This window comes from Anastrepha ludens, chromosome 2, assembly GCF_028408465.1.
Source record: "Anastrepha ludens isolate Willacy chromosome 2, idAnaLude1.1, whole genome shotgun sequence".
In the NCBI taxonomy this organism is placed as follows: Eukaryota; Metazoa; Arthropoda; class Insecta; order Diptera; family Tephritidae; genus Anastrepha; species Anastrepha ludens.
Genome location: NC_071498.1, coordinates 112,023,632 through 112,040,353, shown reverse-complemented (window position 1 = coordinate 112,040,353; position 16,722 = coordinate 112,023,632). Strand labels below are relative to the sequence as shown.

General features: G+C 36.5%; 1 protein-coding gene across 1 annotated transcript in view; it reads right to left on the bottom strand.

Moving 5' to 3' along the window:
• Positions 1-16,722, bottom strand: part of LOC128871814 (uncharacterized) — a 39,960-nt gene that overhangs the window by 2,113 nt on the left and 21,125 nt on the right. Inside the window, exon 3 of the mRNA XM_054113901.1 lies at positions 3,217-4,262. Within this exon, the coding sequence (XP_053969876.1) occupies positions 3,217-4,262 (1,046 nt within the window). The remainder of the gene's footprint in view (positions 1-3,216; positions 4,263-16,722) is intronic.

The following is a 16,722-nucleotide window of genomic DNA, read 5'->3' as shown; positions in this document are numbered from 1 at the left end:
TAGATATCAGGAAGACGTAAGACCCATTCAGGATTTCCTTTAATCAGTGCCACAGATATTTGTTTAAGATTTGTGCGGAAAAGTTTCGCAAAAGGCTCGATAGGTGGCCTGGTCTCATAGGATTCGCTTAAAGTTTGGCATGGTTTAAGGGCATGATGGTTTAGAGAACAAACAAAATTTAAAAAAGAGTACAAAAAAGAATTTAAATGAAATTAAATAAAGTTAAAATAAAAATATAATAAAAACATATTAAATAAAAATAAAATTAGATTATATAAAATAAAAAAAAATTAATTTCAGAATAATAAAACAAAATTTCCATAAATTTAAATTAAACAAAATAAAATAAAGTAAAATTAAATGAACAGAAATACAATAACATTAAATAAAACAAAAAAACAAAAAATAAAAATAAGAATTAATAAAGTTTAATTTATATTACATAAAAAATAATAAATAAAAATAAAAATAGAACGAAATGTAATGAAATTAAATAAAATAGAATAACATAAAATAAAATAACAAAATCAAATAAAATTAAAAATGTACTTATCCATTTAATTTTAAATAAAAAATAATAAAGTTATAAAATAGAGTGAAATGAAATAAAATAAAATGCGCCATAAAATAAAATGAGAAAATGTATCTAAATTGAAATAAATTAAATAAAAAATAAAACAATTCAATACAATAAAATAAATAAAAATAAAATAAAATAAAAATCTTAAATAAAATTAAAAAATTTGAATAAATAGACATATTGTAATGAAATAAAGTAAAACTAAGTTTAATGAAATAAAAAAAAGTAAAATAAAATAAGATAAAGAAATTAAATTGAATAAATTGAATAAATCAAAAATTAATAATGTAAAATGAAATCAATTGAAACTAAAATAAAATAAAAAAAACAAAATCAAATAAAATAAAAGAAAATAAATAAAATTAAATTGAATTTAAATTAAGTAAATAAAGTTAAATAAAATGAAATAAAATCGAAAATAAAATGAAAAATAAAATGAAAAAAATGTATCTAAAGCTAAATAAATTAAATAAAAAATAAACAAATTAAATACAATAAAATAAATTTAAATAAAATAAAATTAATTAAATTAAATTAATTAAATAAAATAAAAAAGTAAAATAGAATAAGATAAAGAAATTAAATTGAATTAATTAAAAATTAATAAAGTAAAATGAAATTAATTTAAATAGAATCCCATATAAAAATATAATTGAAATAGAGTACAAATTTTAAATAAAATAGAAAAAATAAAATTAAATTAAATAAAAAACAATAAACCAAAATTAAATTAAATATGTAAAGGAATTATATTTCTTATTATATTACATATTCACTCTGGTTTTTGTCTGTGAATTTTAACAAATCATTTAACCTGCAAGATAGACCTAAAAAGGGAAAGTTCGAATAATAAACTTTAAATGTAGTTTCTTGTTTGCAGGTAAGTGAACATTGTATTTAATTTTATTGCATTGTATAGAAATTAAAAATTAAAATAAAAACATCTTGTTCGCAGAACAAAGCAACACGTTTTATTTATTAAAGAACAATATTCCCGGCAAATAAAACATTAATCGTCTTATAAAACTACATTTCTAGTGGAAATCAAAAATGTAGATGGAAAAACTCTGCTTTAAATTTGTTGTACTGGGGTCTACAGACGGAAAAACCAACGTGATCAACATAACCTCTATTGAAACACCAGACGGCCATATTTATGAAGTACCAGACGAACTGACACCCGCTAATAAACACTCGGGCATAGTGTCTTTAGACATTTATACGAAAATAAGAAATTCACTGAAAAAAAGATACCAAACACGCTCAGTATGGATCCCATTAGATGCCAAATTAAGGGAAATATATTTAGATGAGGGTGAAAATTTACAGTTTGGAGACCAATACCTCAATGATGTTACGAATGACACGCGTCTGAACAAAACTAGCTATGATAATATCATAGAAAACAAAAATCTGGGAAAACTTGCTGAAAGATTTGTATTGGAAAAGTTCTCTACTAAAACATCGAACGCTAAGCAATGGATTAGTGACTTTGAAAGTGAATGTGGAAGATTCGACATTCAACAGGATGAAAGTAAGATTGAGATTTTGAAACATTTATTGGAGAAGCAATGCTTAGATTGGTACAGCAGCATGATTATAAAATTAACGGTGAATTCAGATTGGATACAATGGAGGAACATTTTTTGTGAAACATATGGAAACAAAGGTTGGTCCCAGGCCAAATATGCATTTACATTTAGATATCAAGCTGGTTCACTGCTTGAATATGCCACAAAGAAAGAAAGACTCTTGTTAGAGGTCAACAGAGAAATTGACACCCAAACAATGATAAATCTTATTGTTATGGGGTTACCTGATAGCATAATAGATAAAATTAATAAAGAATCGTTAAAGTCAATTGCAAGCCTCTACAGTGAAATTGGAAAACATGAATATTTAGCAAAGAAAAATAATTTTATTAGGAATAAAAAAAAACATTACAGATTTAAAAGCCTTATCTGATAGAAGCATGCAAGTAAAACCATGCAAGATTTGTGAGAACTTGAAGAAAGGTATTCGGTATCATCCCGAAGGAAAGTGCTGGTTTAAACAAACGGAAGAACAGAATCCAAAGAGAAACTATAGTAAAGCCATAAATAATTCTGTGATTGATGTTGAATTAAATTATATAGGTATATAATATGTATGTATATTTATTAGATAGATTTTTTTAATATATTGATAATAATACTAATTTAATAAAATTGGCACAAAATTGCCGAAAACCTACTTATTTTCATTGCGTTCTCGTTATTTTGAAATAAGTTTCATATCTTTCAACCGCTCAATTGGCCCTATAGTAAATTCTTAAAAAAGGACAAAAATTTCTCAGCGTACCGTTGTTTTTTAATTTAGGGTAGTGATTTTTCTCCATAGAATTCACTATAACAAGGAATACCTGGTGATGATTCTACTGAAAAAAAATTGACCGCTTTCCCAACTATGTCTTTAAAATTTCTTAAATACACATTTTATCTTAATAAATTAGATCCTCAAACTATCTTTTGATACAATTTGTGATACACGACCTTTTGTGCAAGTCTTCCCAACTCCCACACCTTAACGCCCAATAGCTTTTCTACCAAAATTCCAAATCCTTAAATTCATGTTTCCCTCTCTTCCTCTTTACTTACTTATTGTCTTCATCGACGGCGCCAACACTCCGCAATATTGACTCCTCAGATGTCCAGATCGTAGAGGTGGATCCTTTTTTGGTCACATCATTGCCATTTAACAACAAAGACGTTGTGCCGCTGTTGCCGCCGCCACCATTGCTCTTTGATGCTGATGAGGTCAGCAGTGTAGATGGCAGCAGCACTGTGTTGGCTAGTTTTGTGGTAGCTATGGTTGATATTGGTGTTGTCATTGTCGCATGATTAATGCGCTCCCGTTTTGGTATTGCCAGCATTGCCGCCAAGCCACTGCTACTGCTAATGTTGCCACCAATGCTGCTTTTATCGCCACTGACCAGCTGTTGTTGTTGTTGCTGCTGCTGATGGTGGCTCTGGCTTTGGTTTTGGTTTTGGCTTTCTCTGTGTGTCCAGTGTGCCACTGCTGCTGTGCCGGCGCGCATTGTTTCCATATCGTTTTCCAATTGACGCTGTCGCCTACCTTTAAGTGATTCCTCATCGGTTTCTTGGGCGGCGACACAACCATTTAATGTTGTCATTGCCATTGCTGGCCGACGGTTGCCACTTGTCGTCGTCGCCAGTTTAGTTGCCGCAGCACCTGCTGCTATTGTTGTTGCTGTTGGTGCTGTCTCTTCAATTTTCAATACTGTCGCTGTTGTTGGCGAGCTTGTTTTTTCTGTTACTGCATTAGTAGCAGTTGTTGTTGTTAGCGCACTTGTTGCCAGCGCATCGTTGCCGCATTGTAAATTTGTCAGATTATGATAATGTTGATGCTGCTCGGTTGTGGCATTAAATGTTGCTAAATTGTTGCGATTGCCATTGCCGCCACTGTAGGCCGCCTGTGATTTGCCGACAACTTCGTTCGGTAGTTGCGGTTGTTGTTGTTGTTGGTGGTATGCTGTCGGTGCCGATAAAGTGCGCATATAGGCAACAGTTGGCTTGGCGACCGGGGTGCTGCTGACATTGCTGCTGTTGTTGATGTTGTCGGCATTTATGCCATTATCGAGACGTCCACAATCAAGGTTAAATGATTGCAATGGAATGGTTGTCTGTGAATAAACGAAATAAAACATTGTTTAAAAAAGGAAATAACAAAAAATGCAAAATTAAAATAAAGTCAGTTTCGAGTTGCTTCGCCAAGAAAGAAACCTTGCCGAGCCGATCACTTTCAGTTAATAATGCAAAAATCTTTAGGCAAAATCTAGTCAGACAATACCTTATGACACCGATAATGTATGGCAGTTGCCACATAAGTATGCGTACAGTGCATATGTGTATGTGTATGTACGTTGTTATGGATGTGTAGTCACAGTGCGCGCCATGAGTGGCTGCGCATGACTGGCCAAGTTGTTGGCGGCATGCAGTTAAGTAGCGAAATATCTTCCGCCGCTTCTAGAAGGACCTTGAATTTATAATAAATCGCTGTGCTGCTCCACTACTTTTGCCCTTTATAAATTTCTGTTGATTTTATTTTATTTTTCTGTTGCTGCCATTCTTAACTATCGAAAAGCGATTGTTTTCGACATATTTATGTAAATTGAAAGTCGTTTTCGTAAAATCTCACTTCTGCCCTTTTGTATTGTTGGCGAAACAGTGAGCTGCGAGTGGGCTTTAAAAAGCTTTAAATGCATTTGACAATTGGCTGACATTTCTGTGAGTTGTCGTGTGGGATTTTAAGCGAAAAATGTAATTGAACTTCTTTTCTTTTTTTGTTTATATTTCTTTCTGCTGCAGATTGTTGCAGAATTCGTAGCTGGAGTTCAAGGCTAACTGCATAAATCATGCACGATGAACAAGTAGAAGGCCGAGACAGTAAAGAGGGTCTGGAATGAATTTAGTTTCCGACACTTTTTTTAGATCAGAAATTATAAGTTTCTGGATACATCGGACGATTTTTCTGCTGCATGAGAAGTATCGATATCGATAACTGTGGTTTGACAGCTGAGAATAGCAAACTGGGCCCAGATACGGCGTGCGGCTACTAAAGCAGCAAAGGTCACGGGTATGCTAAGTAGATTAATGGCAAGCTTCGGTGGACCAACACAGGCCAAAAGAAACCTAATTATGGCAGCAACAAACCCAATTCTCCTGTGCGGCAGCGAAGTATGGAGAATTGTGCTAAACTGCAAAGCCAAGCGCAATGCACTGGAGGCTTTGCAACGAACAGCGGCACTCAGAGTTGCCTTAGCCTACCGCACTGTTTTAGGCGCAGCAATTTTTGTGATCAGCTGGCAGATACCCGTCGACTCATGGTCCGGGATCGAAAGGATGCGTGGGACTCCAAAAAGAAACACTTCATCACTAGCTTCTCAGAACCGAGATGCCAAACCATGCTGCGTTGGCAAAGCCGACGGGACACTGAACCGAGTGGCAGATGGACGGCGAAATTTATTTCATCAAGTGACAAATGGGTCCAAAGGAACTTCGAGGAAGTGAACTACCTCTTAACTCAGTTCCTTTCGAGCCACAGATTCTTCCGGAGATACCGCTGAACACAAGTTTTTTAGTTGTAACAGATGGCTCGCGTAAAAAAATGCTCTGAGGGAGCAAATTGGCGACATCGCGCCAAGTAATATAATCAGCAAAATGCATGAATGCGGGGACAGGTGGAACGCGGTAAAGAACTACATCGAGAACGTACTACGAAAAAAAGATTTACTTCGACACAGTGCAACAGAGCGAAGCCGCACAAATAGAAAAACACGAAGACGAGCCTATAGCATGAAAGCTGGCTACAAATATGGTGGACCCAGTCGTGGGTGAATAGAATTGGTCCTTTATGAATGCCGTTCTGGGCCCTCCCGAAGTAATATAAAAAGTAGTCTAGGTAAGGGTGGAGAGCGGGGATCGTGTGGTCACACCATACGTCGCAGTAGACGACGGTCGCTATAAGTGCGAAGGCATTTTGAACCCTACCTCACCCACCAATGACAAACTGTGTTAACATTTCTGTTCAGTAAGGCTTGGCAAGTCATCATGAATTGTTTGACGCTAAATGAACGCTTCCAAATTATGGAAACTTTGGAAAAATAAATCCGTTCGTTTCATTGTTTCACGGGCTGTAGGGAAACTAACCGCGATGGCCGTCTTGTTGGAACCAACTGATGTGGAACCGGTATCAAAAAGTCGTGTATCATGGCGCGATAGCGTTCACCAGTCACTGTTGCATTGGCGCCAGCCTCGTCTTTGAAGAAATATGAGCCGATGATTACTCCAGCACATAGGCTGCACGAAAGGGTTGTTTTCAATAGATGTAATGGCTGTTCTTGAATGGCTTCGGGTGGCTCTTCAGCCCAATTGCTCTTGCCATTACTTGGCAAGGAGTGCCCGCTATTAGAAAAAATGTTTCTATCAATTGGTATTTCGTGTGCGTGGTTTCGAATCTGTGCACTTCCGTATGGCAGCCCCGCACCAGCCCATTCTGGTATGACAGCCGATTCACCTACCTATAATTTTCCGTTTTAGTGTATCATCAAAAAGGCAATGAAAAAATTGAAAGCGAAAAAATAGAAAACAAGGTTGCATATGTCTGCTGTTTAAAAGTAAAGCAATTTCCTGGTGCCGATATGTGCTACCCGTTATTTCCCAAATATTATACTTTTATGGTGGCACCTGCTTTATAAATTTGTGAATTACTTGACACCCGAAAACAAAAGCAAATAATTTGAGTGCGCTTAGAAATGCGATAGAAGCCTTATTTAATACAACTCGAAGCACAGCAGGAAATGTTCACAAACTCGATTTGAAGCTCAAAGCTTCGAAGCTAAGGGATTGTCGAGGTAACAGGGAATTTTTCGAAAACATTTGTGGCGATTGGCTGCAAGCCACAATTCATGTGGGTGGTGTGTTTGACTGTGGAGGAATTTTTATTATATTTCAATTTTATACTTTTATAGGGAAAACAAATACGCAAACCAAATCTAATCAAAATCGGATAACTTTTAACATTTCCGCCCACTTTGGGTGGGAGAAGTGGCAGTACGGCAATTTATAAATAGACTCTACTTCCTAATTCTTCTTTTTTAAGTGCAGGTAGGCTAGTTATAAAATTTTCTTTAAAATCGGAACATGTTGATTATTTTTTGCCGCTGCTTATATGGAGACGTCACACTGTGCATTACCGTTCTCTTCTACGAATACAAAATCAAATATTTATGATCGGCATTCAACAAAATATACTAAACTTGCCACTTTCATTTTTATTATTATTTAGTGATATGCCCTACCCTGGGCGAGACTTCATTGAACTTGGCGAAAATCGCATCTGATATTACTACATCAATCAAGAAACGAAAATTCTTCGAAAAAACATTGACAATCGCAGTATAAAAAGCCAAAATGTAGTTGCAACCCCTGTTTTTCGAAAATAATAAGTACCTAAAATGCATTTACAGGTTACAGCTCCTCCAATTCCTTTCCGAATTTTTTTCGGTTTTTCAGGCTTGTCTTTTTTCCTTGCCACATATGGCGACTTCTCCTTTATTTTTTGTATAAATGGAAAATCAAGTAATGCGTTTATGCTATTGGAACATTCAAAAAGTGATCAGTTGCTCAAGTAACAAACTTCATTGTAACGAGAATTGAATTTTGTGCTTCCAAAAACAACCAATGACGCCTTTTTAATTAAAATAAATGTTACCCGTCCAAGCAATGCAACTTAACTGCATAGTGTGGAGAAATGCAAATAAGCGCTTTTAAAGGTTATTTTTTTTTTGTATTTTTGTATTTTTATTTCTGTATTTTTAGCAAATTTTAATTACCAAACCTTGGCCTTTGAGCACCTCGGCCTAGCAGTTCGGTATTTTGAATTTCCTACATTTTGTATTTTTTCCAGCAGTATGTCAGCTCATTAAATTTGTAGTTGTACGAGAAATTCGTGGCAACGTTCATGGCCATGACTGCGGCGACATTTGTTGCAATTAAACATTGACAGCCTGAGAGTGTGGCCAACAATTTTCGCCTAATGAAAAGTACAATACGAAACAATACCAGCAATGGTGTAAAAGTGAAGCAAATACCAAGTCAAACATTCGCACATACATACACACACATACACACGTACGCAGATATGTAAGTGTATGCATGCATTGTTACTGATTTATTCGCATAGTAAAGCATTACTTATACAAAACGGTCTGCTGAGTGTGGCAGAGTGCAGAGGCAGCGCGGAAGGGACAGTAATGAAATATTCACGCATATGTTGTTGGCTGGTACGTGATGAGATTCATGTATCAACTACTTTAGATGCGGCGGCAGCGAAGATGTTATCTGGCCAGCTTAACAGACAAAGAAACAAAAAATTGCAAAAAAACCAGAAACTTGAAGCAGATATCGAGGCGAAGGCAATACAAAGGACACAATGAGTTACAACAAAGGATGCAATAAAGGCTAGCAGCAACATGCAAAAGCATGCATTTATGTGCGTGGCTGTGTGTGTGTGTGTGTGTGTTTACTTGCGACCTTTTGCTGTGATGGCAATGCTGCTACTAGCAACTTGTGGCAAGAAGCCAGTGGTGCGTATGCAGCAGATGTGCTTGTGTGAGAATGTGTGTGTGTCTTTTCGCTCGCCTTTAAGCCATTGTAAGTTCGTTATGTCAATTGCAAACTATTGACAATTTTCTCTGGAGAAAAAGTTTGGCAAAAAAAATAAAGCAAAGAAGCACATCGATGAGCTGTTACGACTCGGCCACGACAAGTCGCAAATTTAAGCTTCACTACATCACTAGGAAAATGTGAAAAAAAAACAAAGCGAAACTGCAACGGAAATTGATTTCAATGATTTATTGGCAAAATCCAATACCAAGCAAACATTCAGCAACGATTGCAAGTGACTTGAGATGAGGCAATGTGTTTTATGTTTGCAACATTGCGAAACTTTACGAATACGACTGACAGCTGCGTGCAGTGTTTGCCGCGTGTTACATGCCACAACTACAACTACAATGATGGTGGACGACATGCGCCACACTCACATAAATATGTATGCATACAGCTGCCCACTCGCCGCTTAATGTTGAATGAACTGCCAGCTGAATGGCATCTGTTGGCGGCCGCCGACCAGGTCGCGACAATGACGATAGCGAGATAGCGCAGAATCTCCCGAAAAAAAAAATGGTATCAGCGGCGGCACATTGCCAATTTGGCTGGAATGCGCAAGTGTGTGTTGATATGTTTTATTGTGCTGTTTTTCTCTCTCATTTTTTTGCGTATGTCGGTTTGGCATTTTGCCTTGCAGACACTTTTGATTTTTATCATGTCTTCACGGCACAATGACAATTGCGCGCATCTTGTCAGTTGCAATGTTGACCAAATATGGTGTTGCAGCAATGATGGACCTTAGTGATCGCAACTCGCTGCAACTGAATTGAACTGCACTTCACTGCTGTGCTCTGGGGTGTGCAATGAAATGCGAACAGAATGCTGCTGGGCGAGCGATCCAGCGGAATTCGCAATTACAGCAAGTCATTACAGAAGCAACAGAGCGACCGCATTACGACGGCGAACTGAATAAATTGCATACGTAATTCGTACAACACTGCATATATATATACAATATATATTTTTTTTTAATAAGTAAAATTTTAAATGAAATTAACAATTAAATTTGTGCAAGATTTGTGCGAAATATGCACATACATACATACATAAGATGTCTATTGCTTGATGCCTATCTGGTTTCACTTATACATTTTATAAATTAATTTTTTACACCCTTGGAATTATTCATGCCATCTAAGAAATATAAGAATCTCAAACTAAACTTCACTCAATCTTTAGTTTTCTCTCAGTGTTCGCTTCATTTTCGATTTCATGCTGATTTCAACTGCAAACCTGATTTGAATTCAAGCCTTATTTGAGATTCTCTGTTTATCTATGACCAACTATTTTTTTGGTCTCTAAATTATCAATTTTTTTATATAATCATTAACTGTCAAACCTTGTTTATAAATTTTGACATTTTTAGTGAAGAGTAACCCGGTCTGAGGAGCAACCCGAAGCCATTCAAGGCCAGCCATTACATCGATTGAAAACAACCGTTTGGTGCAGCCTTTCCTCTTGGACCAATGGCTTGACCCCCAAGATCGTGTGATATCACATCTTTGATCTTCTATTTGCGAAGGTATAAGAGGGGTAAATGCTTTGTGGATAAACCAACTTGGATTGAGGCATTGGAAGCCAACATTACTGAAGTTATTCACGAGATATCGACCGAAGTCCTTCAGCGAGTCATTCGAAATTGATGTTTTCGGGGATGGACGAATTACGGTGCAGTTGCGGCCAACATTTGAAAAGGATTATCTTCAAAAAAATGTTGATGAAAGGTTCTGCCCTCCCCCAATCAATTGGAATTTTCGCTCTTTTACTTCAATTTAAAATCCGATAGCTCTAAATTAATTACCCTTTATATGCAGACTGTTAAAAGAAAAAGTAAAATAAAAATTGCTTTATAAATAAAAAAAGTTAAAGCCCTCTAAAGGCAGCTTGGAAGAGAGTAATTTTCGAGAAAAAAGTCATTGTTTTAAGCTTACCCTTTTAGACCCGAGTTTTTATATTAAAAGGGAGGTAATATTTGTTTTTGGGTGTTTGGCCGAGCTCCTCCTGCTATTTGTGGTGTGCGTCTTGATGATGTTCCACAAATGGAGGGACCTACAGTTTCAAGCCGACTCCGAACGACAGATATTTTTATGAGGAACTTTTTCATGGCAGAAATACAATCGGAGGTTTGCCATTGCTGGCCGAGGGGCGACCGCTATTAGAAAAATGTTTTTATTAATTTTGCTTTCACCGAGATTCGAACCAACGACCTCTCTGTGAATTGCGAATGGTAATCACGCACGGCTAGTTATCCGTTCAAAATGTCTTCTAAACGAAACAAAACACCCTGAAGCGCCTGAAAGTACTGAGCTCAAGTCCGCCTAGCTGACAAAGCCTTAGGGGTTATATACCTTGTGAACCCGAAAAAATGGACGATTGTCATAATTTTTGTTTAAATATGTTTTAGAACTTTTACTCAAATCAGGCATATATCATGCTCAAAGGGTAACTCTCGAAGGAGACATTTTAGTGTTTTTATTTAAAAAAATGTTATTATTTATTGTTGATATCGCCTCTCCCCCGAAATGCTGTTTTTAGAAGAGGCTTGCGGTGACACTGGTAGCGCATGAGCAACTCAACTGAAATCAACAAAATTAAATCATTATTGTAGAAAAAGTTTTTTAGTGAACCTGAACGGGTTATTTACCCAAAAAAATTTTTTCTCGATATGAAAACCGCTTTGCACCAAGAAAACGTTTTTTGAGGGGTTGAACAATTAAAAAAAAAATTATTTCCAGCGAACTATGCAAATATTTATAAAAAGTGAACCGTTCAGATTCACGAGGTTGTAACTTCGAATAATTAAAAAAAAAGTTTATGCAAATCGGTCAAATAGTTTTGATAAAAAACGATCACCGCGCCGGTAATTTTCAAAAAAACACGACTTCGAGATAATCGCGTCTAAAGTTTTGCGTACACTTCATTTATGGATAAGGTCGCGCGCTTCCACGATCTGTAACTTTCGTGCTAGTGCTCCGATCTTTATGATTTTTTGAATTTATATTTTTATTCGATTTTTTAGTCCAACACAAGGAATATAACCACTTAATCTCCTGGATTATTACGTATGGGGCATAGCTGAGCGTGAAGGTAGTCAGTCTCCTCATAAGACCATTTCTTCTGTGAAGGCTATTAATTCCAGCCTGTTGAAGGCTATTAATTCCAACCGTTATGCCAATATAAATAAGGAGCATTCGATTCGGGTATGCAATCATTTCCAGACCCGGATCGAGGAGATTATTGCCGCTAATGGAAATTTTATTGAATGTTATATTAAAAATTCATGAAGTTTCATTAAATTTTGTTCAGAACAAAAGCTAATTAATTTTACTCTCAAGTTGCCCTCAAATATCGCAGACTCGCAGTATTTTTGCTAAATCATAACGGAAAAGCGCTTGTAAGCAATTTTGTGGGAAGTTTTTTATCCAGCCAGGTAAATTTCTCGTATATCTGATAAGTGTCCCAGTAGCTCCATATACGATTAACTGCGATATGCTCCGTTGGCTATTCAGATATTTGTATCCTCTTACATTTATAAAAAAAATTCTTTACAGCAATTAAAGTAAAATCAAGATTTTGTTCGCATGTCTCAATCCAATCACCAAAAATGCTCTGAAAATTGATTGTTTCAGACAAAGCGAAATCGTTCGTCTCAAAAATAATCCGCTTGCTTTGACAATATGAAAGCCAAAAGCAAGGCGAATCTAAGTGGTATCGGCAAATCAGTTGATTTTTTTTTTTCTTTCGCCGCGTCACTGTCTGCCCAGAATAAAACAAGGCGAATTCATTCTTTGTTTTCTACTTCGCCAATACTTTTCTTTGACAATCAAACGTACAAACCATTGTTGTTGGTCTAGTGCAACTACCTTTAATGATTGCGTCGTGGCCGAAATAAAGAAAAAATATATGTAAATTTTGTTTTTGTTCTCTTGCCTTCACCTATCTCTTTGAATTCGTTTCGGCTTTTTTCAGTCAAAAAAATTATTTTTGTCTTAACATTTTTCTCTTTCAACGAGTGTTTGAGTATTTCTCTTAGAATTTTTGTTATTTTCGAAACCTTTGAAAATGTGGATCGATATTTTTGATCTTTAATTGGCAATTGAATGGTATTTTTATTTTTAATTTTTTTTTTTTAATTTTCTTATTGATTAAATTTTTTTTTTTTATTCCCCCTCTCCCTTTTGCATAACTTATGCTGTTTTACAGTAGAGCAACTTCACCAAATTTCATAAAAATCGAAGCGGTTAACTTCTTAGGAGGGCACACTTAACGTGTTTTGCCCCATATACCCCTATCTTCGCTTTAATCTTACAAACGCAGCTTCTTTAACTACACTTCTTAAAAATAATCACTTTTCAACGCGATCTCAGTAACCACTGTGCCACTTATTATAAAAAGATTGTTGTGTGAAAATATTGTAATCAAAATCATGGTCAACTTTATATTTCCTTCAAGTTTTCTCCAGTTTATTTTTTTATATTTTTGTTTTTTTTTTTCTTCTTTCTTTGTAAGTAATAAAATTACACTAAAATTATTTAAAATTTTATATAAAAACTTGTTGATAGTGCATATCAACTGGTTTATATATATATTTTTTTTGATCAACAACAAAAATTTAACGCTTCAATTTAATTGCCTTGTGCTACGAAGCAAACAACAATTTAAAAGCCATAAAAGAGCAAATTAAATGAACCTTTTTTGTGATGGAAATCGGGTGGCGCAGCGGTAATAGAGGAATTCGAAAATCAATGAAAGTGGAGCGATGAAACGAAAGACGTAAAAAAAAATAATATTAATCGATAAACAAGCAATGAAGAGCAAAAATGTCAAAAAATTAAAGAAAAAAGAACAACAACAAAATTTCCATGCGCGAAACATGTTGCATTAACTCTTTGAACATTTTTATATTTTATATATATGTGACGTGCATAAATGCACTGTAGGAAAGCTTGACCTTGCGCCAAAGACTTTGCTGATTCCGCACTATAATATTTAGTAACGTTTCTTTTCCTCTGTAGAAATATGCTATTTCGATAGTTGTGATATTTCTGTACGGTATTCCTAAACAAATTTCTATGCCCATAAGTCTTACAGCTGAGCAGTATTTACAAATCAAAATTAGAGTATTAGGTTAAAAGAAATTCACACAGCATTTCACCTCAAACACACTTTTGGCCCAAACTACATTTTCAGCAAAGGTTACTGCAGAAATTAGGTGTCCAAATACTAGAAAAGATGTTTGACTCCAATCACTTTTAATCGTGAGCACTACAGGGACCTAATATTGTAAGTCGCCTCCGGACGGCAAATGGATTTCTTCATAAGTCAGAAATTGCCTCGCAGGTTTGCCATTGTCTGCAAACGGGTGACCGCAATTAGAAGAAACATTTTCTATCAATTTTTGTTTCGTGTCCGTGGTTTTGAACCTATACACTTTCGAATGATAGCCATGCATCCATGCACTCGGTTACGGCGGCCGCTAGGCTATCTTATGTACAAATATATCTGGTAAGTTGCCGATACGAGCCGCAATAGAGAGATATCGCTTGTTGTTGTTGTAGTGGTTGAGTATTCCTGCTGAAATACTACCGCCGTTTTATTACCACTGTTCTCGTGTGATGATGTCTTGTTTTTTTTTCGTTAGTTCTAGGTATAACAGCAAACTTTTTTATCTCTACGTCTGAGATTTCATTAATTTGCTGTAAGAAGGGTTTACTGAAAGAGCGAAATCTTGCACGAGCTAGACCTGGACAATCGTATAGATAGTGGAAAAGACTTTCTGTATGTAGATGGGATTGAAAGGGAGGTTAAGTCTGGTTGCGTGATACTTGAATGCAGTAGAATTGCAGTTATACTGGAAATGTTTGACCAAGAGCATACTAACAGATAATTCGTCCTCTGGACGTTGTACGATGGCCAGGTTTTTGTTGTAGTACTACACGTTTTTATTTGCTTCCACCTTCTTTCGGCTAAAGCATAGTAGTGCGAAGCACTAGATGTTTTTATTGTGTTAAAAGGTGTAGCAACCTCCACCGCCTCTGTTATGTCTAGTGCCGAACCTTTTCTTGCTAGCTAATCTGCCATCTCATTACCCTCTATGTTCCTATGACCGGGAACCCATATCGGAGTAATTTGAAGCCAGTCACCAAGTAGCTCTAGTTCCTTTCTACACTGTAAAACTAACTTGTATGACATGGAATTGGAATCTAAGGCCCTAATACCTGCTTGACTTTCTGAAAGGATAGCTACTCTTGCACCAATTTCTTTATAGTATTTTAGTGATTTGCATGCGTTTCTGATTGCAAGTAGTTCTGCCTTCAACACGCTGGCATAGTCAGCAAGTCGGATTGATTTGGATATGTTGAGCGGCTCCGAACAGAGGATAGCTCCAACATCACAGCTAATCTTAAAACCATCAGTTTAGATTTTAATGTCGAATGTACGAATCACTTTTCCTTTCCTACATTCAGCTCGCGATGGAAAACGTAGCGTAAAGTCTTTCTTGAAGTTAAGTTGTAATCCTTTCTTCATAACTTCTGCTCAAATATAAACGAGACTGATTTAATAAAACACAAACGGTTAATTATTGTTCAATTTTTATTTTATCTCCTTCAAAGTAATCACCATTGGAGGCGATACACATATGCCAACGTTTTTCCAAGCATCATAGCATTTCTGGAAGGCCGATTTCGGTATGGATTTCAGTTCCTTCTTCGAATTCTCTTTTATGGCTTCAATTGTCTCAACATGTTTTCCACGGAGCGGCAACTTGAGCTTGGGAAACAGGAAAAAGTCACATGGAGTCATATCAGGCGAATACGGTGCTTGCGGAACGATATTAACATTATTTTTGTTCAAATAATCGCGAACAAAACGTGATGTGTGAGCTGGTGCATTATCGTGATGCAAGAACCATAACTTGTTGTCCCACAATTCCTTCCTTTTAAGACGAATGTTCTCGCCAAACGCTTTAAAACGTCTAAATAATATTCAGCGTTAACCGATGGGCCTTGCGGAAAGAACTCCGAGTGCACCACACCTTCGTAATCGAAAAAAACAGTCAGCATAACCTTAATTTTTGAGCGACTTTGGCGTGGTTTTTTGGGTTGATGTACGGTCCTCTTTGAACGATTTGTACCACTGGAAAACACGTGCACGCAATAGAGCAGAGTCCCCATAGGTTGTCTGCAACATTTTTAAGGCGTCTGAAGCCGAAATTTTGTTGGAATAACAAAATTTCAAACAAATTCTTTGTTCAACTTGAATTTCCATCGTTAAATTCGAAAAACACACTCGAGCTTGACTTGTTTACACTAGCACAGAAAACAAACTATGTGACATAAAAAATAAAAAAAAAAATAATTGGCGCGTACACTTCTGTTAGGTGTTTGGCCGAGCTCCTCCTCCTATTTGTGGTGTGCGTCTTGATGTTGTCCTACAAATGGAGGGACCTACAGTTTTAAGCCGACTCAGAACGGCAGATATTTTTATGAGGAACTTTTTCGTGGCAGAAATACACTCGGAGGTTTGCCATTGCCTGCCGAGGGGCGACCGCTATTAGAAAAATGTTTTTTGAAGTGAAACTTCTTTAGGCGCGTCGGGAGCCCCAAGGCAGATTGAAAATAGGCGAGTGAAACGGTAAGTTCGGAGCGTTACCGAAATCCGTCAAATGGGCGGGGCCAAGGAGCAGCTGCTCCTTCCCACTCTCGCCTATTCGCTCTCTCTGTCGCTCTCTCGCATCGCAAGCGCTGAACGATGTGAGGGAGCCACCGAGACACGCCGAAATGTATATAGCACACAAGAGCGCATTGAAGTAGACTGGCGACATGCAGGCAACCGACAATCGACAACCGACAACGGGTATTATAGATAGCCATAGCCCGTGCAAATGAGTGCTGTGTGTGAGTATCAGAT